The sequence below is a fragment of the Protobothrops mucrosquamatus genome, unplaced genomic scaffold (genome assembly GCF_001527695.2).
Source record: "Protobothrops mucrosquamatus isolate PMUCROS unplaced genomic scaffold, P.Mucros_1.0 scaffold_25, whole genome shotgun sequence".
Classification (NCBI taxonomy): Eukaryota; Metazoa; Chordata; class Lepidosauria; order Squamata; family Viperidae; genus Protobothrops; species Protobothrops mucrosquamatus.
Genome location: NW_015386101.1, coordinates 126,560 through 148,707, shown reverse-complemented (window position 1 = coordinate 148,707; position 22,148 = coordinate 126,560). Strand labels below are relative to the sequence as shown.

General features: G+C 42.0%; 1 protein-coding gene across 1 annotated transcript in view; it reads left to right on the top strand.

Annotated features, from left to right (window-relative positions):
- The window catches only part of LOC107303108 (probable global transcription activator SNF2L1), a 48,523-nt gene extending 41,282 nt beyond the window's left edge, over positions 1-7,241 (top strand). Inside the window, exons 26-27 of the mRNA XM_015832307.1 lie at positions 3,472-3,582; positions 6,746-7,241. Coding sequence (XP_015687793.1) covers positions 3,472-3,582; positions 6,746-6,817 — 183 coding nt within the window. The 3' untranslated portion in view covers positions 6,818-7,241. The remainder of the gene's footprint in view (positions 1-3,471; positions 3,583-6,745) is intronic.
- The last annotated feature ends 14,907 nt before the right edge of the window (positions 7,242-22,148 follow it).

Sequence of the window (22,148 nt, the reverse complement as noted above, 5' to 3'; positions counted from 1 at the left end):
CGCTTCCCTCCATTATCTGTTAACACACCTCTGTATATTGAGGATTCACCTGCGGAGGTGGTTAGCAGCATCAGGTTTCTGGGTGTGCAGCTAACGAGTAGACTGGCTTGGTTGCTCAACAGTGAGACACTTGTGAAGCGGGCACAGCAGCGCCTGCATTTTCTGTGTCGCATGAGAAAAGCACATCTTCCTTCCCCTGTCCTGACCACTTTCTACAGAGGGACGATCGAGAGCATCCTGTCATACAGCATCACAGTCTGGTTTGGAAGCATCACTGATTTGGACAGGAAGGCGGTCCAGAGAGTGGTGAGGATGGCACTTCCTTCTCTCCAGGACATAGCATATAAGTGATGCTTGAGCAGGGTCTGCAGGATTGTCTGGAATGTTACACATGCTCTTCACAGCCTGTTTTCCTTGTTACCTTCTGGAAGGAGACTCTGTAGTATCTGAAGCAGAACATCCAGATTTAGTCTTGGTTTTGTTCCAGATAGCATCAACCTTGTGAATTCTCAAGCTTCCTCTTTCTGCTATGTATTCAAAATGGACAGTGATTAATATTTATATGTGTGTGTGTGTATGTGTATATGTGTGTGTGTATATATATATATATCTTATATAAATAAAAATGTAAATGTTCGTTTGTTCAAAATCTTAAATCTCCGAAAGTTCTTCACCGATTGCTTTGAAATTTTGACACAACGTTGCATTCGAATACACGTGTGTTTTTATATACCTACTATTATATAGATGTCACACTTGTGACAGGTAAAAACATGCTTTTTTTGAAAAACAGCACCATCTGTTGGACGTAAAAGCTTTTTCTTTTCTTTCTTTTCCATTTAACCAGACTGAGCCACAGCAACGCGTGGCCGGGTACAGCTAGTATATACAGTATATATAGGAAGTTTCTCAGACAGACTGGTCTGATTGAGTACACCTTGACATTTTTAACTGCTCTACTGCAGTTTTTCTTTTTACAATATCTTTTACCATGCAGCCCCCAGCTAGGGGCGTTAAGCAGGCTCAAGTCGCAACTGCGAAACATTTTAAATCCAAATTTCTTTTTCTGACAAAGAGTAAAGAATTAAATCGGGAGACTAAGATGGCCATTTCTAGCTTGTTCTGCTTTCATCAGTTAGCCATACCCTTTATGGGATTTGAACCTGGGCAGTTTTACATACTAGGCAGTGATTTAACCACCAAGCCACAGGCTCTCCTCCCCTCTTTGCCAACTGAGTCAAGGGAGTATATACAGGAAGTTTCTCAGACAGACTGGTCTGTCTGTGTGTGTATATAGCATGTGTATATGTGTGTCATGTATGTGTATGGGTAGATGTATATTTTCTTTTGAGAGCAGGCAATAGAATTTCATTTATAATGTGGGCTAGTGTGCTCCCCGTAAAACTTGACAATAAAGATTGTCCTGTCCTGTCTTGTCTGTGGGTCTTACAGAGGAGTAGTTATTTCATTTTTTGAATGGCTTTTGTTGCCCTTAAATGAGAGCATCACTTCAGTGAAATATTATTTGCTACCATAATTAAGCATATTGAGACCGTGTTCCAAGCCAAAAAAGATTTATAATGAGATTGATGTGTTTGGTGTTAAAATCACAAGCGGTGTTTATAGCGCTCACGTATCCAAATTTTAGACGTATTTTAAATAACACAATCTGTTTCTCTATATAAAATGGTTGATTAGCAGACAGCACAGGAAATTTTATTGCGTGCGTGTAAGGTTTAGGAAGGGATGTTTCAGTGGAGAAAATGCTGCTGGTTTTCCTGGTTGTGAAGTATATGAAATGGTCAACCAAAAATACATCTCAAAATATTTTTTGACAGCATTTCCATCAGGCAGTTGCAAATTGATACTGCCTTGGATCCACACATACACTACATTGGTACAGTTCTTGAAAAGAACTTCATGCATATGAAGGCCCATACCAGTGAAAGAACTGGCAGCTGGAGCTTCATATTTTTCTGTGTATAATAATAAAGAATTTGTTTAACTTCAGTAAGACTGGGTGGCTCATAACAATCAAATCAGTAAAACGGAAGGATAAAAAGACGGCAAAAGAGATGAGGTAAAGGGCTAGTCCAGGGGTAGGCAACCTTGGCTTTTTTATGACTCGTGGACTTCAACTCCCAGAATTCCTGAGCCACCATGGCTCATTTTGGAAACCTCTCTTTCCCCTCAGCACGGCTGGCTCAGGAATTCTGGGAGTTGAAGTCCTCTACCATCTTCTGGAGTCCATTTAAGCTCACGTCTACTGCTTCAGTGACTCCATCCAGCCACCTCATTCTCTGTCGTCCCCTTCTTCTCTTGCCCTCCATCTTTCCCAGCATGAGGCTCTTCTCCAGGGAGTCCTTCCGTCTCATTAGGTGGCCAAAGTACTTGAGTTTCAACTTCAGGATCTGGCCTTCTAAAGAGCAGTCGGAGTTGATCTCCTCTAGGACTGACCGGTTTGATCGCCTTGCAGTTCAGGGGACTCGCAGGGGTCTTCTCCAGCACCATAGTTCAAAGGCCTCCATTCTTTGACGCTCAGCCTTTCTTATGGTCCAACTTTCACAGCCATACATACATACATACATACATACATACATACATACATACATACATAAACACACACACACACACACACACACATACACATACGCACACGCACCAAACGTACCTTAGGTGAAGTTGTTCTCCGAAGTAGCTTGATAGTGCCAAAGTAGAAAGCTGCAGAATTCTGGTTATCTAAAGTGGCCAGCTGTTTCCAGAAAGTCAGTCTGGCAATGTCTACCCTAAAGCAGAGGTCCCCAACCTTTGGGGCACCAGGGACCAGTTGCATGGAGAAAGGTTTTTCCACAGACCAGACAGTGTGTGGTTTCGTGTGCTGCCTACATCCTGCGGATGGGACTTTTCTTGTTTGTGCAGACCGGTTGCTGGCATGCCGCAGCCCGGTACCGGTCCACGGACCGGGGGTTGGGGACCCCTGCCCTAAAGGATTGCTCAGTGCTTTGGATTCTGTTTGCAGCTGTATCTTTTCCTGGGGTCTTAATGGCTGCCTTTTGGAACTGCAGCAGGATCCCAGGGAATAATGGTCTTATATAGAGGTGCACGTTGGTGTCATATTCACACACGGGGGCCTTTCTGGAATTGGATTAAAAGTGCAGTTCAGCTGTATCCTTAAAGTAGCTATTGTACAATCTCATAGGGCATAATGAGGGTTTTGGCCCACCTCCTCTTCAATCCTTTGGATTATAACTACTTTAGAATGCGTCCTACTGCTAAAGTCAACAAACATAAATGCTACGTTGCCAGCATGAAGCACATTTTAATAAGATTTCTTGGCTTCGTTTCAGCCTTTCACCATGCATGAATTATCCGTGCCTCGTAGCCTGGACGCCTTGCCTTTTAATGTCTCTGCTCAGCTTCCTTTGGTTTAAACTGCTGCAGAACTTGAAATTTCCTTTTGATCTTACACAGGAACTCCAGAGACGGTGTAATACGCTCATATCACTCATTGAAAAGGAAAATATGGAAATTGAGGAAAAAGAGAAAGCCGAAAAGAAGAAGCGGGGAACCAAGACACCAGTGGTAATTAATGAATATCTACTCATCACATTATTATTATTTTTTTTTACATTTAAAATGCACCACATTTCCTTTGGTGAATTCAGAAGAAGCTTTGAAACAGAAAGGAAAATAAACAGAAGCGTTCAGATTCAGTCAAAACACATAAACCAGTATAACTCAATAACAACTCAAAAACCATATTGGCCAATAGGGGAAAATCTTACAGCTGGATAAAATTATATATCCATCCTTCTACAATAAAAGAAGGGGGGGGGGATAAAACAATTCCTAAGGTCCTTTTTTTTAATTTTAAAGTTGGCTTTCCAAATATTAGATTGCAAATTCTCTTCTTTTCCAGTGGTGGGTGTTGAGGGACTCCTGAAATAATGTGCAGGCCCATTGCATCTTTACTCTTCTGCTAGTTGCAAATATTAGTATCTTAAACTCAATTTGTTTTCCTAGGGAAAAATTGAGCAAGAATTCATAAAGGAGGAATCTCACCAAATGTACTTTAATTTTTAACTTTTGTAACTTCTGATTAATGATAGTAATAAGTATGATTTATGATCAATGACCTATTACATGCTGTTTATATGCACTGGAAACAAATTCCTTGTATGTCCAATCACACTTGGCCCATAAAGAATTCTATTCTATTCTAAAAGAGGAATCTCTAAGGGATGGGAGGTCCCAGGCTCTGAGGGGTTTTATGAGTTACGTTTCTTGGATAGTTTGCATAGAATGTACTGGTTAAAAATATGATGAGTTGTAGTGGGGAATGAATTTGAAACTTTTAAGTTAATGTGTTTAGAGCTTCATTGGGTAAATAAAATGATTCTGGTTAAACAAACAGCACCCCAAATGCACCGTTCACCATTTTGGTTGGGAAAAAGCATGTTAGTTAATTAAGAGTTAGTTACAATTCCCTATACCCCCTAGTCCAATTCCCTGCTCAAGCAGGAGACCCTGTACCACTTCAGACAAGTGACTATCCAGTCTCTTCTTAAAAGCCTCCAGTGATGAAGCACCCACAACTTCTGAAGACAAGCCGTTCCACTGGTTGATTGTTCTCACTGTCAGGAAGTTTCTCCTTAGTTCTAGGTTGCTTCTCTCTTTGATTAGTTTCCACCCATTGCTTCTTGTCCTGCCCTCAGGTGCTTTGAAAAATAAGTTGACCCTCTCTTCTTTGTGGCAACCCCTCAAATATTGAAACACTGCTATCATGTCACCCCAATCCTGCTACCAAGTCACGCCAATCCTTCTTTTCTCTATACTAGCCATATCCAATTACTGCAACTGTTCTTATCTTTTAGTCTCCAGCCCTTAATCATATGTGGCTTTAGATTTAGTACTGGTGATACCTTCTGTGGCAGGAGTGTCTTCTTCCAAGCTTCCTGTATCTATTGATCCATTCTGCACAATGGCTAGGAGATATTTTGCCTATTCTTTGCAGAATTGCTTCTTCATCTCGCTGATTTTGGGGGCTTCCTGCCCAGAATGGTTACTTTCAGTATCTGCCTCAGCATTTTCAATTAATTTATGGTGAGGTCTTTGAGCCGGCCATTCCAAAATAAATCAATTTCTTCTGTTTCAGCTATTTTGCTACATATTTACAAGTGGTTTTGGTCATGCTGCATATCCCACAGGTGCTTACATTCAGCTCACTGGTATCCCTGATTTCTGAGTTCCACAGAGAATGTTTTTTGATAGGGCATACAAAGAGAATAAGGAAGGCGATCTTGATGGAAATAGGCAGGAACTGATCCCTAGGCAAAAGGAGGCTGATTTTTTTTTAAAGTCCAGAGCAAGGAGATAACATTCAGAAATGATTGACAGACTCCCCCTCTCTAAATCATTGCAGTATAAGAAGGGGGTGAGGTTCAACACAATCAGACTTGCAAGATAACATTATAACATAGACTGATATACCGCTTCATAGAGCTTTATAGCCCTCTCTAAGCGGTTTACGGAAGACAGAGAATGAGGTAGCTGGATGGAGTCACTGAAGCAGTAGGTGTGAGCTTAAATGGACTCCAGAAGATGGTAGAGGACAGGAAGGCCTGGAGGAACGTTGTCCATGGAGATGCGATGGGTCGGACACGACTTCGCAACTAACAACAACAACAAGCGGTTTACAGAGTCAGCATACTCCCACCAACAATCTTGGTCCTCAGAAGGATGGAAGGCTGAGTCAACTTTCAGCTTGTCAGGATCGGACTGCTGGCTGTGGGCAGAGTTTGCCTGCAATGCTGCATTCTAACCACTGCGCTACCATGGCTCTTATTTAGCAATAGCACTTAGACTTATACACCGCTTCACAGTGCTTCCCAGCCCTCCCTAAGCAGTTTACAGATTCAGCCTCTTGCCCTCAACAATCTGGGTCCTCGTTTTACCGACCTCGGAAGGATGGAAGGCAGAGTCAACCTTGAGCCGGTCAGGATCGAACTCCAGGCAGTTGGCAGACTTAGCCTGCAATACTGCACTCTAACCACTGCATCACCAGGGCTCTAAGATGCTGTTCTTAATGGCCAATTTCAATAAAAGACATTTTAGCCTTCCTGTGGAGTTGATCTCCTGGTTAGTCTACCTACTGGGCCTGATAGCCTGATTCACATACTGTGCCTCTGTTATGAAAGTCAGCCTCCAGTCGTGGCAACCACTGTTGTGCGTTTTACAGCCCTTCAAAGTCAGGCAGGGTTATTGTTTAATTGATTGGAACATCTGACTCAGCTTCCCCCTTTCAAAAAGCTGATTTTTTTTTTTTTTGGGTAGGATGTTCTGAGTTTTTTTCAGCAAAGTCACTGAATTTGATTAATGAGTTTAATAAAAACATGCCACACCAGTCTGTGTTTCAGGTGGTGTCTGTTTAACTCGAACCGCCGTGTATTAGTAGAGTTTATTTGAAGTTCTGACCACACTGGAGGTCACAGACAGTTTTTGCAGGATTCCACGTAGTTTTAAAAGGTTTGCAAATTTTCTCTCAGCCCTGCGCGTCTTTTCAAAGGCCCTGTTTGTTCATCTTTCCGGTCGAAATGTGTCTGTATGGATGGATGAAACGTAATGAAGGTCCTTTGTTACTTTCAGCTGGCAACATAATGGCCTATTCAATTTCATTACCTTTCTAAAATACCGTGTGAGTAATGAAAATGACATTTTCTTTTTTCTTTTTCCCCCCCCCCTTTAGTCTCAAAAAAGAAAAGCCGAATCTGCTGCAGAAAACTCTGGAAAGAAAGAAGCCAAGAAAGCAAAGACGTAAAAATGAGAAATAGTATCCAACTGAAAAAAAAAATATTTCCCCTCTCTCACCCATGTTTTTGATGCTCTCTGTGTATTCTTAGTCCTGTCCCCCTCAATTCCTCGTGGTTTTAATTTTTGCAAACCTGTATTTTTTACAACGCCTTCCTTTTTACCTATTGAGTAGCTTCATATTTTATGCATTCCAATATTTTTGTGCACTTGTACTTGGTGATATTTCCCGTGTCTTCAGCAAAATTTACTTGGTCCTTGTTCCTCTAAAGATTGTGCTGAGTTTTTGTTTTTGTTTTCACGTTTTATACACTGCTGCTTTCACGCAAACGAAGGAGAAAAAAAACCCCATTGATTCTGTAGTTGTATTGTTGTTTGCTTACTTTATATAATTGTGGAGAACGAAATGGAATTAAAATAGCCTGAGGTTAAAAGACACATTTAACATTGCCTGCTCATTTTCAATTCTTTTTCAGCTGCAACCTTTGATATTTTTAAAGGAGCGTTTACAGAATTGTCTGCAAGTATATCAAAAGTAGTTTTTATTTTTGAAAAGGCAACTGGACTGATTTTTTGGAGGGAGAAGAAGAGCTTTCACTTCCTATCCTGGAAGCTTCATCCATTTTGTATTGGATGGTGTGGGAGATGGAAAGACAGTTATTGACAGTTGAGATTAGTTGGTGGTGATGGGGAGGAATGATGGGTTCTGATAGGATGGTGGGGGTGGGATGGAAAGATTGTGTTTTCTTTGCAGTCAAAACTCTGAGAGCGTTGGGGTTTTATCTGTGACCTCAAGGTCACTGGAATCAGAGGTGTGGAATTTCTTGGAACAGGAAGCCCCTTTTTCTTCTTCCTCTTCCTCAAAAAAATCAGTCCAGTTGCCTTTTCAAAAATAAAAACCACTTTTGATACAACTGTGACCTGGATGACCGAGAATCTTCATAGACATTTGTCTGCAGGTAAGTTCTTGCATCATAGTTCCGTTTTAGGAAGGGGAAGATTTATTGCTATGCTGTTATTTCCTATCCTGCTGTGTTCTTGATGTCTTACGTTGAAAGGCAAGGTCTATTAGGTATTCGTGTAAGAAGAAATATTCTTCGCCTACACTCAAGATTTCTCCCACTTGCATGCTATTTGAAGTGTTGGATGCCTGTATATCAGGGGTCTTCAAACTTGGCCCTTTTATGACTTGTGGACTTCAACTCCCAGAATTCCTCAGCCAGGCATGCTGGCTGAAGAATTCTGGAAGTTGAAGTCTACAAGTCATAAAAGGGCCAAGTTTGAAGACCCCTGCTGTATATGGTATACAGTTTTCAAGCTGTACATGCCAATCTCATGACTGTAAGTCACGTAGAATGTCTACATTTGTCTTATGCTGTTCAGAGATGAAGCATCAGTTATTTAGAGCATTCTAATTTGACTACAAAAATTGAGAAATTGGAGAATGAAGAGAGTTCTGGTTATAGAGTCTATCAGGAGTCCTGCCTTAGGCGTGAAAGCCAACTGGGTGACTCTAGGCCAGTCATCAGGAGACTGAATTCTAGTCCCTCCTTAGCCATGAAGGCCAGTTGGGTGATCTTGGGCCAGTTTCAGCCTAACCCACTTCACAAGGTGGTTATTGTGGGGAAAGCAGAGAGGAAGGTGTGTTGGATATGTTCACCATCTTGAGTTATTTATAAAAAATTATAAAGATGGGATACAACAAATAAAAATAAATAAAATTCCACACGATGCATAGATGTTTTTGGGGTAGACATCATGCCAGGTTATGTTATTCTTTACATGATAGATTCGCCTTCCAAAGGAAAGAAGCAACATATTCTTTGTTGATTCGGACAGCTCCTACCAATTCCTCCACAAAACTACACAAAAACAACAGCTACTTTGGATGTCTAACAGCTCTGCTCTGAAAGTCGCTTCCTCCAGTCAAAATCTTCTGCACATTTCTGGGTTATGATTTCCCAGAAATGCATGATTCAGATCTCTATGTATGGAAGTGCGGAAGATTTTTTTTTATTTATTTACCAAATTCAGAGACTGCCCATCTCAGCAGCTCTGGGCAGTAAAGCTGGAACCCATTAGAGATAATAGTGTCTTTAGCCCAGTGATGATGAACATATGATACACAACATTTTGGATGACATACCAGCATTCACCAGTACTCAGCAACAACTATCCTTGGAAGCATGTCCAGTTCTTGTGTGATTTTTGGAGGCCATGCAAGAATGGGGTGTGCTTTTGTGCAACTGCTAGTCCTTCCGAAAATAAGTATGTTTTACTTGTGTTTCATTTTTGAAATTATTGGACATTTCTTAATATACTATGCAGCACCACATATGACTGGACTTAACTATTTTTCTTAATAAATCAATATGTAGAGAATAGTTTCTCTCTCTCTCTCTCTCTGTCTCTGTTTCTCTCTCTGTCTCTGTCTGTCTTTCTCTTTCTCTGTCTGTCTGTCTCTCTGTCTCTCTCTGCGTCTGTCTCTCTGTGTGTCTCTCTCTGTCTGTCTCTCTGTGTCTGTGTGTCTCTGTCTCTTTCTCTCTCTCTCTCTCTCTCTCTCCCTCTCTCTCTCTCTCTCTCTCTCTCTCTGTGTGTGTGTGTGAGAGAGAGAGAGAGAGAGAGAGAGACATGTCAGCAGAATCAAATTAGGCATTTTCCAAATTTCTGACATGCTGAGCCCCAAAGGTTGGGCTTCACTTCTTTAACATCTGCCAAGTTGAAACAAAGGTGCTTTTTCAATAGGCAACTGGACTTGAATGCCTTCAGAAATGAAGAAGCTTCCTGGATGAGAACTGAAACATCTTCAAAGAAAAACAAAGTCCAGTTGCAGTTTGAAAAAGCCCCCTTGGGACAACCCTGACCTGGATGACTGAGACTCTCCACAGACATACTCCCAAGTTGAAAGTTTGTGGGTTTGGGAAAGCAAGTGAAACCATCAGCAGCCAAAGGCTGTTGCAGAGAACAAAGTTTGAAGTGTTTAAATGAAGACAGGAGCCATTCAAAAGCACCCCAGTTTGCTAGCCCGGCCTTTTGGTTTAACATTTCGATAATTGCAACACAAAAGCCAGCCCAACGTTTATCGTACCTGAACTTCACAAGCTCTAAACACGAGCTGCATTGTCGCGGTGCAAGACAAAAATGAGATGAAGGCGCCCAAGGTAACTCTTTGTGTCGCTTTGAAGCCCCAGGTTCCTTTATCTTTCTGATCATTGGTGAAATACGGAGGCTAGCTGAGGAGGACTCTCAGACTGTGGTTTGCCATTATTCCTTGCTTTGGTGTAAATGCCACATACAAGCTTCGTCTTTTGTTCCTCTGAAAGATGAACTTAACGGTACCAACAAATTAATAAGGAGCCATCCAACCTGGAGGGAAACGATACAGTTATCACGTAGCTGCAAGATTTGACTTCCTATGAGGTTTTTATGGTGCTCTATTAGATCAAGGCTGTAACAATGGGAGGCAGCTCTTTGTCCAAGTGCAAAGAAAGGATTAAATAAAGCAGTAAACCACACTGGTATTTGGGAGGACCACGGGACACTTTCAGAGTTTTAATACTGAATTGATAATGTTTGAGCAATGTGGTGGAACTAAGGTAACATACAACCGACCAATCTTTGCTGGCATGTTGAGTTTCTAGCTGTTTCGGAGCTGTTGGTGAGACCGTTAAGTCGTTGGCGCTGTTTGGATTTGTTCTACCAGCAACAAGATCTGACTGCTGGCCCTGCGACGGATTCTGTTGCAAATCAGGGCTGTTTCCAAAGGAGGCAGAGGAGGAGAGGCCCCGGGGCTTATGGAGCGAAGGATGAGGCTGTCGGCAGGCCCAGAGGATGGGAGAGAGGCTTTTGGAGCAGTTGGTGACGGTGGCAGCGTGCTCCAGGGGCGAAAAGAAGCAAGGCCTCTTTAAGGAAAAGGTGGAAGAGTCAGGATCAGAAAAAGGAAAGGAGGCGAGGTTGTCGTGCAGGAATACAAGCTAATTTGAGGGCTAATCCACACGGAGCTCCGTTTCCATCTGTCCTGTTTGCCATCGTTCGCTCCCTAGAGACCAGTGGTTCTCAACCTTTTTAATGCCGCGACCCCCAACCGGTCGTAAGTCAAGGACTAAACCGGTCGTAAGTCAAGGACTAAACCGGTCGTAAGTCGAGAACTAAACCGGTCGTAAGTCGAGGACTACCCAACCGGTCATAAGTCGAGGACTTTCCCTGCCCGGGAGCGCCGCGCATGCGTGGTTCCGCCCCCTGCGCCGGCCGAGGCGTAGCTGGCAAGCGGCAGAGACGGAGCAGGCCGACCACCAGCTGGCCCAGCCCAAGGGAGGTAAGGCACCCGCCGGAAAAGAGGAAAAAAATGGCGGACAGCCTTGCTTGGCGATCCCCGTGAAATGGTCGATCGACCCCAAATGGGGTCGCGACCCATAGGTTGGGAACCGCTGCTAGAGACTAAAATGATCGATCTGAAACTTCAGCTGGCCACGAACAAGGAGTGTATATCGGAGGTGGTGGCCCTTTGAGAGCTGTATGCAACGAAATTTCATTTTGATGTATGCCGATTGGTGTACATTCAAAGTGACAATAAAGTTGTTGTTTGTTGTTATAACAAGAACATGCTTAGAGATAGGATGTATCTGAGTCACAATAAAACATCAGCTGAGTATTGAATTTAATTTCGGTCTCTTTGAGTTGCACCGGTGTTTAATTATGCTGCCAAAGTTCTGTGCAGGTAGTCCTCTGCTTTACAGCCACAATTGAGCACAGACATTTCTGTTCCTAAACGATGGTGAGTTTTGCCCTGTTGCACAACTTTTCTTGCCACAGCTGTCACTGCAGTTGTTAAGTTAGTAACATGGCTGTTAAGTGAATCTGGTTTCTCCATTGACTTTGCCTATCAAAAGAGTGCAAAATCACATAGCCTCGGGACATTGCAACCGTCATTAATATGAACCAGTTGCCAAGCATCTGAATTTCGATCATGTAACCATCAGGATGCTTGCAACAGTCATAAGTGTGTGTGTGTGGGGGGGGGGGAAATCACATTTTCAGTGCTGTTGTAACTTTTGTCACTCAACGAACTGTTGTAAGTCGACTATCAGTAGTGTACCACAACTGGATACATGTTTACGAAAACATTGTGCTGTCACTACTTAAGCGTGGAAACCTGGACTTGGTCAGATCTGAGGTTCTGAGACCCAAGAGTTTAGCTCAACGCAAAATTCTTTTTATAGATTTCACAGAAATGATAACTTTGTTTTTATGTGAGCGGGAGGGATGGGGGAGAATATTTACCCAGACAGAGAAAGGGAAATTAACTACTGCTTGCACTCAAATCCTATTTATTCCAAAAATCCTTGCATGAATAGCAGTATTTCCACTTTCAATGGACACTGAAAATGATCGTTGTTGTGGAAATATATTGTATTAAAACATTTACATAAAATAATGACAGCGCTTTTGAAATCTGGCATTTGAACTCTACTTTTTAAAGGAAAAAAAAAAATCTAGAGCGGGAATATTGTTTAATGCCCAGGTTTTCAATTTTTTATGGCAAATTTTGAAGAGACTTGAGTTTTGCATGCAAAATATATTTGCTCTTGGATTTTTAATATGCCAGGCAATTTCCAGGACTTAAATAAATTCTCAGCGCTTACGTTTTAGAGAGTTTTAACATTTGGCCTTCATGTTTGCTGAACAGTGCCTTGAATGCAAGTGAGAGTCCTTCAGAAGTTTTAATCTAGTCAAATTTTAATTAGCTGTCAATCAAGTGAAAGGACTAGCCTCTGATAGTAAAGTCAGCAACTTAGTAAATTACAATATTGGTAAGCCGCAAGCTGGGGGTTTTTTTTGGTATATTTTTATTATCTTTGTATCCATAGACTTTTTTTCTTCATTTGCACATTTGCAAACATTTGACACTGCTTGGTGAGTTGCATGGCGTCTGTCAGTTAAGATAGCTTTCATCATCTGCCCCCTTATTGGAAAGCTCTTTCTTGACATAAAGAAGCAAAGAAGAACGTTGGTTATTCAGCTTGTGAATTATTTATTCACATATAGGAACAACAACAACAATGTTGTAGTCTTGCTTTTATCCAGGGCGCAAGAAAGGGCAAAGTTGAAAATGGACTTCTGATTCCTTAAATCAGGGGGTCCAACCTTGGCAATTCTAAAACTTGTGGACTTCAGCTCCCAGAGTTCCCCAGCCATACAGTTGGTGTCCATAAGCGTAAAAATTGCCAAGACTTATATCTATGGAGACTCTCAGTCATCCAGGTCATGGTTGTCCCCAAAGGTGCTTTTTCAAAAGGCAACTGGACTTTGTTTTTTTTTTTCTCCTTGAAGACGTTTCGTTTCTCATCCAAGAAACTTCTTCAGTTCACAAATGAAGATACTTCTTGGATGAGACGCAAAATTTCTTGAAGGAAAAACAATGTCCAGTTGGCTTTTGAAAAAGCACCTTTGGGATCGCCCAGGTTTAGCTTTTGCCCAACACCACCTGTTATATTATCTTCTCAATATCTGCAAGGAAAATTGTCCAGCACTTGCCAGTGCAGATGCAAAATTTAAAGACTTTTAGGCATGAGAACCTTCTTTTCCTCTATCTCATAGATCAATGGTGGCAAACCTATGGCACGCGTGCCAGAGGTGGCACTCAGAGCCTTCTCTGTGGGCACGCGCACCATGCCCTGGAGATGGCAACCATCTCTCTTCAACCAGCTGCCCGCTAACTTGCCGAGGTCCCACGTGCCTGGATGCATCCCAGCATGGCTGGTTTCCCTCCCCCCATCCCATCCCTCTTGGCCTCGCATGTTCTCCTTTTCCTGGGCACAACCCACTGCATCGCCTCCTCAGCTGTCAGCTGGCCGTCCAGCTCCGAGGCGGCTTCTCTGAACTGCTGGTGGCGGGCTGCAGAGCCCCAGAGTGCGCCGGTCGAGGGGCTGGCAGGCTGTGGCTGCTGACGGACACTGTTGGCCCCCATACGCTCGCTGGCCTCTGTGTGCGGGGGGCGATGGTGTCAGGCAGCGGACGCCCCAGCCACTGCCTCACCTTGCCTTGCGTCAATGGCACCCCCGCCCTACCTTGCCTTGCCTCACCTCACCCTGCAGGACGAGCCTCCTGCCCACCACCCCACCTGCCAGAGACCCCCTGGATCTCCCCCAACCCTGCCCGGCCCCCACAGGCGTCCCTCCCCACGAGCAACATTGAGAAGACCATGCCCACCTTGGCCACACCCAGTCTGCCATGACCACCACAGCCACGCCCACCCAGTGGGCCACACCCACCTGGCACCCGGAGATAAATAAGTGGGTTTTGGGTTGCAGTTTGGGCACTCGGTCTCTAAAAGCTTCGCCATCACTGCTATAGATAATCTGTGTAATTTTTCCAGACTGAATAATCATGGGATTTTTCTTCTTGGGACCCCTTGATTCTTGATGTTACTGTGATAGTTACTGATAATTAACAGCATTTGTACCTTACAATGTAGGGATGCTCTGTTTCTCCCACAGGTTTGATTTTAATCTTGAAAACAAAAGGGAAATCAATTCGGCCCAAATTCTGCTGCTGCTTCTTTATTAAGTTAAGATACTCAATGTAAATTAATGTTTTGAATTTATGCCTGCAATCAATAGGTGCAGTTATTGATTCCGGAGATGTGGCGTGAAAAATGGGACGGGTAAAGTTTTTCTGGCACGCTGAATTTGTTTGCTTTCTTCTGGCTTGAAAAATTACTGTAGTTATTTTGCTTATTAGAAGCACCACATCAGAGAAAAGAGGGAAATACCTCAGATTGGATTTGTATAATGGATTCGCCTTGTTCACGGAGCAGCTTAGTAAATTGGTCTTCTGCCCTTGAGATGCTGATGTATTGATTTCAAATCAGAACTTGGTTAGCGGATAGTAACTGCACTTCGACGCTGATAGAAGTGACCATGTGGGGGAAATTGATTGTTTTGAACTAGTGTTGAATAGGGAAAAGTTGAGTGGCGTGATCTCCATTTGGTCATTTGGGAGAGCGGTTGGAGTTTTGCTTTTGATTATTTTGAGCGTGAAGTCAACCCAAAGTGAAGGCACCATATGGTTAGCAAGGTGGGTGTCATGGTTTGACTTGCTACGCAGCCCTGCTTGCAACCAGACAACTGTAACGGGAGGGGGGAGGGAAGGCATTGGAATGTAAGGGAGGTTTGGGAGGGAAATTTGGAAGGCAAGTAAGTGTGCCAGCTGGAAGCCTGAGACAGACTCAACACCTCAAGGTTGCCAGCTGGGGATGTCTGAGGCAGACAGACTGTTCTGAAGAAGAAAGAGTGCAAATGATTGGTGGACAATGGGAGGTCCCGGGGGGAGGGGGGGAGGGAAAGTTTTCCTATGCTGTTTTTGCACAAAATAGTTAGAAAACTGGCTTTTCTACTTCTGGAATCTTCAGTAAAGTTATACTCTTGGTGAAAAAAAATATGTCCCAGGAGATTCTTTTGCTGTCTAACCCAGTGGGATGGTTGACAGCAAGATACTTATTGCATTGATTCCCTACTGTGTATTGGTGGTAGAAGATGTCCTTCCGATTGATAAAATCCACAGATTCATCCTCCTGGCATCTCTGACTGGTAATCAGCAAAAGTGGGTTGAATATGAAGAAGCTCTGACCCACCAGGGTTGAATCTCCTATGCCAGTGGTCTTCAAATTTGGCAACTTTAATTCTGGGAGTTGAAGTCCACAAGTCTTAAAGTTGCCAAGTTTGAAGACCCCTGCCCTATGCCTAGCTACTATGGCCAAAGACCAGAACTTGTCTTTGGTGTAGCTCAGCAACATGTGGAGGGTCAGAATTTTACCAAACAGATAAGCAGATGAGATGATAATAAAAATCAAGTCCTGTCATTTAAAGTAGATAAAGCTAGACCAGGGGTAGGCAACCTTGGCTCTTTTATGACTCGTGGACTTCAACTCCTGGCTGGCTCAGGAATTCTGGGAGTTGAAGTCCATGAGTTGAAGTCCATGAGTTGAGCCAAGGTTGCCTACCCCTGGGCTAGACTAAATGAATAAGGAAAGAGAGGGAAGGTCAACATATATAGACACAAGTGATGGAGGACATGTTTCTAAAGCCAGTGAGAGAGAAGTGAGATTACCCATTGGTTCAACTTGACAAGAATGATTATATCAATTTTTCTCAGTTTCATCTGAGAGTTGAAATCCACCGGTATTAAACTTGCTGAGATCAAGAAACATTTGGGTTATTCAGCTGTTTCCCCACAATCTGATGTTCTCCAGATGCTTTGGTCTGTAGCCCTCACCATCTTCAGCCAGCATGCTTAGATTGCAACTTGGCCTGTCCAGCAAATCCTTTCATCTCATTTGTCCTCACAATTCTGGGTAGAATGCTTGCAGAAATTTAAATGCTCCTGAGAATAAAAAAAGAAGCTGAGAAACCTATTCGTGGTTCTGATCTCATAGATCACTCCTTCAAATCCCATCCAGCCCTTTGCAGAACAAAGATTCACTGAACTTTTAAGTAAGGGAAAAAGAAGCTTAAAAAAATCCCACCCTGATGCAGTTGAGTCCAATGGGACAGGATAAATCATTAGCGTTCAGAGAGGCAGGTGGCTGAGCATATGTGGTAATGTGGCTTCCCTGACTCTCACAGTATGTCGTGCATGTGCTAGTTCATGTTTTATATTCCCACTGAGGCATAGAGAAGCAGAGGGGGAGGGGGCGTTATCTGAAATCCTCACGGTTTGGACAATGGCCAGAGAAACTGGCTTTATAAAGTTTAGCAATTTTGATGTATTTTCTTTGATATTTAATTCTGATATGAATAATTCACATGTCCTAGCTGTAAAGGAAAGGTCTTTTCTAGAAATCGGTATAAATTACGATATTCTGATTTAGAATGATGTTTTTCCCTGCTGTGGGGAAAAGAGGAAAAGGGGACGGGGAAGAAGGAGAAGGAGGAGGAGGAGGAGAAGAAGGAGAAGGAGAAGGAGGAGGAGGAGGAGGAGGAGGAGAAGGAGAAGAAGAAGAAGAAGAAGAAGAAGAGGAAGAGGAAGAGGAAGAGGAAGAAGAGGAGGAGGAGAAGGAGAAGGAGAAGAAGAAGAAGAAGAAGAAGAAGAAGAAGAAGAAGAAGAAGAAGAAGAAGAAGAAGAAGAAGAAGAAGAAGAAGAAGAGGAAGAAGAAAGAATTATTCACCTGTTTCATAGGTGGCCATAGAAATTGAATCAATGAAGCTACATCTTACATACTGTAGGTTGATGTCCATCACCATATTTAGTGGCAATAAATTGTTTAGACCATTGCGTTATCAGTGTGCTTATGATTTAAAAACACTTCCCTGCTTTTTCTCCATATATTTCTGCACAATTATAAGGAGGTATATTTAGGCTCCTACAAGATTCTGTGGAATTTCCCCCCAGGTAATCAGCTATAGTCAGACAATGGTTCTATAATTCTTTTAAAGACATCTAAAATGGTTTGCAACATTCCCAGGCAAGATCAGATGATTAGTGATTGATCTCCTTTTTAGAAATCTGTTAACTGTTTAGAGGAGCTTCTAATCAACCAATAACTTAAAAAAAAAATTAGAAGTTATTAATTTTTCCAGAAATATTCTTTGATCTATTAAGTGTCTTTGCTTCATTCTCAACTGTACAATTATATTTTATCTGTCTCTTTATAACTTTTGCAAGATAGAAATCTCTCCCATAAACCGATCTATTTAACAGTTAAATATGATTGACTAAAACCATCATACACTTACAGAACGAGATGAGCACATAGCCCACATAGCCCACAACTAGTTAAGACCTCATTTCCTAAGAGAACGGAAGGTAGTTGGTTAACACACGGGGAAAATCTTTATAAACAAAGTCTCAACATAGGTGAGGGCTCTTTAAAGATGCTTTGTTTTAAGCAAGGGTGGCTCTCATTTGTAAATGAATCACCATTGCGAATAATGGGGCAGCCATGCATACAGTTTATATCCTACTTCCCCCAAATCAAAAGTTCTTATAAATACAGTATCTAAAAAACGTCTCTGGTAGAGTTAACAGAACTGTACAGGCAATAAGCCTGACCTTTCTGTGTAATTTATTTGAGCTTTGTTCAATCCTTTTTTATTAAAACTGGCACATCTGAAGCAGAATTAAATCCTATTATACCAGCTCTGTGATCAGATCAATTTTTCTCTGGCACTGGCACGTATTATTAAAAGTTACTCTTTCCACCCAATCAAAAAAGCATGGCAGGGGACTTGCAATTCCTTTTGTAAAGAGAACATATCCAACAGGCATCCCTTGGTCAGGGGGTCATAGAATATGTATCGTATATTATACGCCACCTTACAGGTGTCATCAATGTATACGGGATACTCAAAGAAGATGAACTTCAGCTGAAGCTCCTCTCTTAAAAAATGGAAAAGCAAAACTCAAGTCTACTACATTTTCAGTGCTCTGAGAAGATTATGGGATGTTTGTTTGGATGATGGTATTCTTTTTCATGATCTTTGTTTTGTTGGATCGTTGTATCACTCTATAACTGCCTTAGGTTATATGGCACCCAGAGGCAGGAGCTGAGCAGCTAATCTATTTAATAAATAAAATTTTCTATGTTATTTTCACTTAAGTACATTGTTTAAGTTTCTTACTACATGAATGAGAGTTACTTTTAGTTTAGGTTTAGTTTAGTTTAGTTTAGTTTAGAATTAGTTTAGAGTTGGTTTGTTCATGCCTGCAACTGTTTGGGGCTGAATTATCCCCTTAGCATGTTGACTAAGGGCTACTGGCTCTCAAATTCCTTTCAAAGAAAGAAAAAAGACTTGGAATTTAATTCTTACTGAAATCTCTTTTTGTAGTGAGTAATGTATTCTGAGGTGTGAGAGGTTTTTTTTGCAGTATGTTTATTAAAGTGGTAGCCAAATTCCAAATTTTATTTGAAATTCACATTTCCACTGAAGCAGAACAACAGCTTCTATTACATGATAGAACCACTCAACCTGTGCCAAGACTTTTAACTTTCTTCATCACTAGGAATATCATGTCTATTCCTTATACTTAAAATCTGTTCACACTTTGGAGAAATTCCAGAGGTCCAACTTCAAAAGTTGCTTGAGGCACAGCTCAGTCTTCCCTTTTGAATAGATTTTGAATCAATTGCAAATGGAAGGCAACAACTATCTGGAACCCTTGTAAAATTTTTTTTATGAGAAATGTAGAATGTTGACATGACTAAAAAACTCACATTTTCCTCTCCAAGTTATCTTCTATAACCGTATGGAGTCCAGAAGCTCTTTAATAAACATCATGTTCTCCTCTTCTTCGTCATCCTCTTCTTGAGTTAATCAAGCATTTTTCAGAAATGGTTAAAAAAAAAGGTGTCTTTAGGATTCACTTCTATGAAGGGGGATTAGGCTGCTATAGAATCGTAAAACCAAGAGTGTTATACGACTGCAGATGAAACACCTTCCATTGAAAAGTGCCTTCAACCCAAACAGTGGATTATTTAATGTCGTAGAACCGAGCTAGCTGGCATTCAGTTGGATAGAAGAGCTTGGAGTTTGAAAATTAACACGCCACCCTTGTGAATACTTGCCAGCCACTTCATCAATGCTTTGCACTTCTAGGCTCATAAACACACTTTGGAGATGTTTTCACTATGTTCCTTGCAAGTGTGTGGCTTGTGCTGGATTTTACGGCAGCAGCCCAAGATCAGGTTTACTGTTCTGTTTAACAGGCCGCTTACTATCGCTCTCTATCAGTCACACTATTTTTATGGCGCCTCTTTCCACAGGCAACTGAGGAATTTATAGACAATAATAACAACAGGCATATTTTCTGTGCACAGGTTAATGGACTGTCTTTCCCCATTCTATCAAGCCCTTAATGCAGGCTCATAAATTGCTTCAGGTCCATCGTTTGAAACTCTCCCACGTCTTCCCAACTTCCTCTCCCTAGCACAAACATGCACACAATGGCAGAGAAAATGTTAACTGCACTTGGACTCAGTACTTAAAGCATTGACATTGATCTTCTAATGTTGCAGCTTGCACAGTCTCCTTTTACATACTAGGAATCTCCCACCTCCAATTCTCTTGTAACAAATCAAATGGTAGGAGATACCTATTTACAATAGATATATAAATATAAAATGAGGTACCCTTTTAGTACATGATATGTATTCATTCCAACACTGGCCATCATTTGCAAATTTGGATCCCAGCTTTATAGTACTCTTTTAAGTATGACCAAATGGTAGGTAGAGCCAAGCAGAACATTCAAAGCAAAAGGTAAATCATGTTAAACTGAAACAGAACCCCTTCAAAGCACGGATCTTCAATCCAGCCACTGAATTTGACGGCCGTGTCACTTACCCCTTTTACAGGTAGGTAATCCTCGACTTAACGGTCACACGTGAGCCCAAAACTTCCGTTGCTAAATTTTGCCCCCATTTTACCACCTTTCTTGCCACGGCTGTTCAGTGAATCACTGCAGCTGAGCTAGGAACATGGTTGTTAAGCAAATCTGGCTTCCTTATTGACTTGGCTTGTCAGAGGATCGCAAAAGGGGATCACATGACCCCCGGGACATTGCAACCGTCATAAATACAGGTCAGTATTCACATTTTGATCACGTGACCACGGGGATACTGCAACAGTTGTAAGCGTGAAAAAGAGTTATAAGTCGCTTTTTTCAGTGCCATTGTAATTTCAAATAGAATGAATGGGTGTAGTTGAGGACTCTCCCTCTCTCTGTTTCTCTGTCTCCATCTCTCCCTCTCTCCGTCTCTGTCTCTATCTCTCTTTGTGTGTCTCTCTCCCTCTCCCTCCCTCTCCCTCTGTGTCTCTGTCTCCATCTCTCTCTCTCCCTCCCTCTCACTGTGTTCCTCCTTCTTTCTGTCTCCCTATCTATCTCCATCTCTTTGTCTCTCTCCCCCTCTCTCTGTCTTTCTCTGTCTCTCTGTGTGTTTCTCCCCCTCTCCCTGTCTCTATTTCCATCTCTGTGTCTCTGTTCCTCCCTCTCCCTCTCTCTCCACCATCTCCCCCCTCTGTCTCCCCCCCTCTGTCTCCCTCTCTCCCTCTCTCTCTCTCTCTCTTTCTCTCTCTCCCTCCCTCCCTCCCTCCCTCTCTCCCTCTCTATTTATTTGTATGTTTTTAAATGAATGCATTTAGGAAGGTCTTGAGAAGTTTCTGGAGAGCCATTGTTTCTATGGGGTTTCTTGGTTTCTCCTCTTCAATTTAGATCTGGGAATAAAAATCATGGATGGTCTCCAGGTTTACCAACATTATTTGAACAATACCTGTCCTTAAATTCCAAGCATTTGCTTGGCTAGCTTGTCACTGTGTACAGTCTGATTAACGCCGTTTTATGGTTTTTGCCCTGGATTTCTCAGATTTGGATGGCTTTCCCCCCCTTTTTTTCTTTTCTGGCTCTTAAAACATCTACCCGGTGAATACTCAGAAAAGTGCGCTCCTTAAGTCTCCTGTGCTTTGCTTTTGACTGAAATCTGATTTGATTCACTTGAAAATGATTTCCGTGTATTGGATTTACAGTTCATTTAACAACCGCTGTGGATGTCAATACATTAGTTCCAACCTGAGATAGGTGGTAATTTGGTTTCTTAATGAGTTTCTTGCTCGGGATCATCATAGGAAAAACGGGACAAAAATGCAATAGAGCTTGGAGGATAACAGTCTGGGTACAGGGATGTTTGTCTGTGTGTATCTTTCTGCAAGAGACTCGGAGAGCTGAGAAATGGGCTTTTTTTATTTAAAAAAATGTGAAGCTGAAATGAGGTGGATTCATTTAATGGGATGTGGAAGAGCCAGAAGACAGGATGAAATGGACAATTGAATTCTTCTCTTTAGAGATCTCATTTGAAAGAAGGATACTTCCTAGAATTCTTGGGTTGTAACTTTAACCTTCTTCCTAATCAATGCTATGAACTTTCTAATCAATACTATGAACAGTACTCTTAAGGTCTTGTTTCTTGGATGCCAACTTCTCAAAAAAAAAAAGAGAGAGAGAGAGAGATGGAAGAGAGAAAGCTCTATCAAAGAACAACGAAGCTGATTCTACAAAGAAAAAATATATAGCATTTAGACTGCTGACTCAAAAGAAAATATAATACTATGAAGTGGCCTTCATGTTTTTTTAATTTCTTGCAAACTATTCCATTAAGGAATTAGACAAATTCATGGCCAGATGGATTGTATCAATGGTCCTCAGAATAAACAGAATAAGAGAATAAGAGAGTTGGAAGGGACCTTGAAAGTCTTCTAGTCCAACCCACAGTCTCTTCTTAAAAACTTCCAGTGTTGGAGCATTCGCCGCTTCTGGAGGCAGGTTGTTCCACTGGTTAATTGTTCTAACTG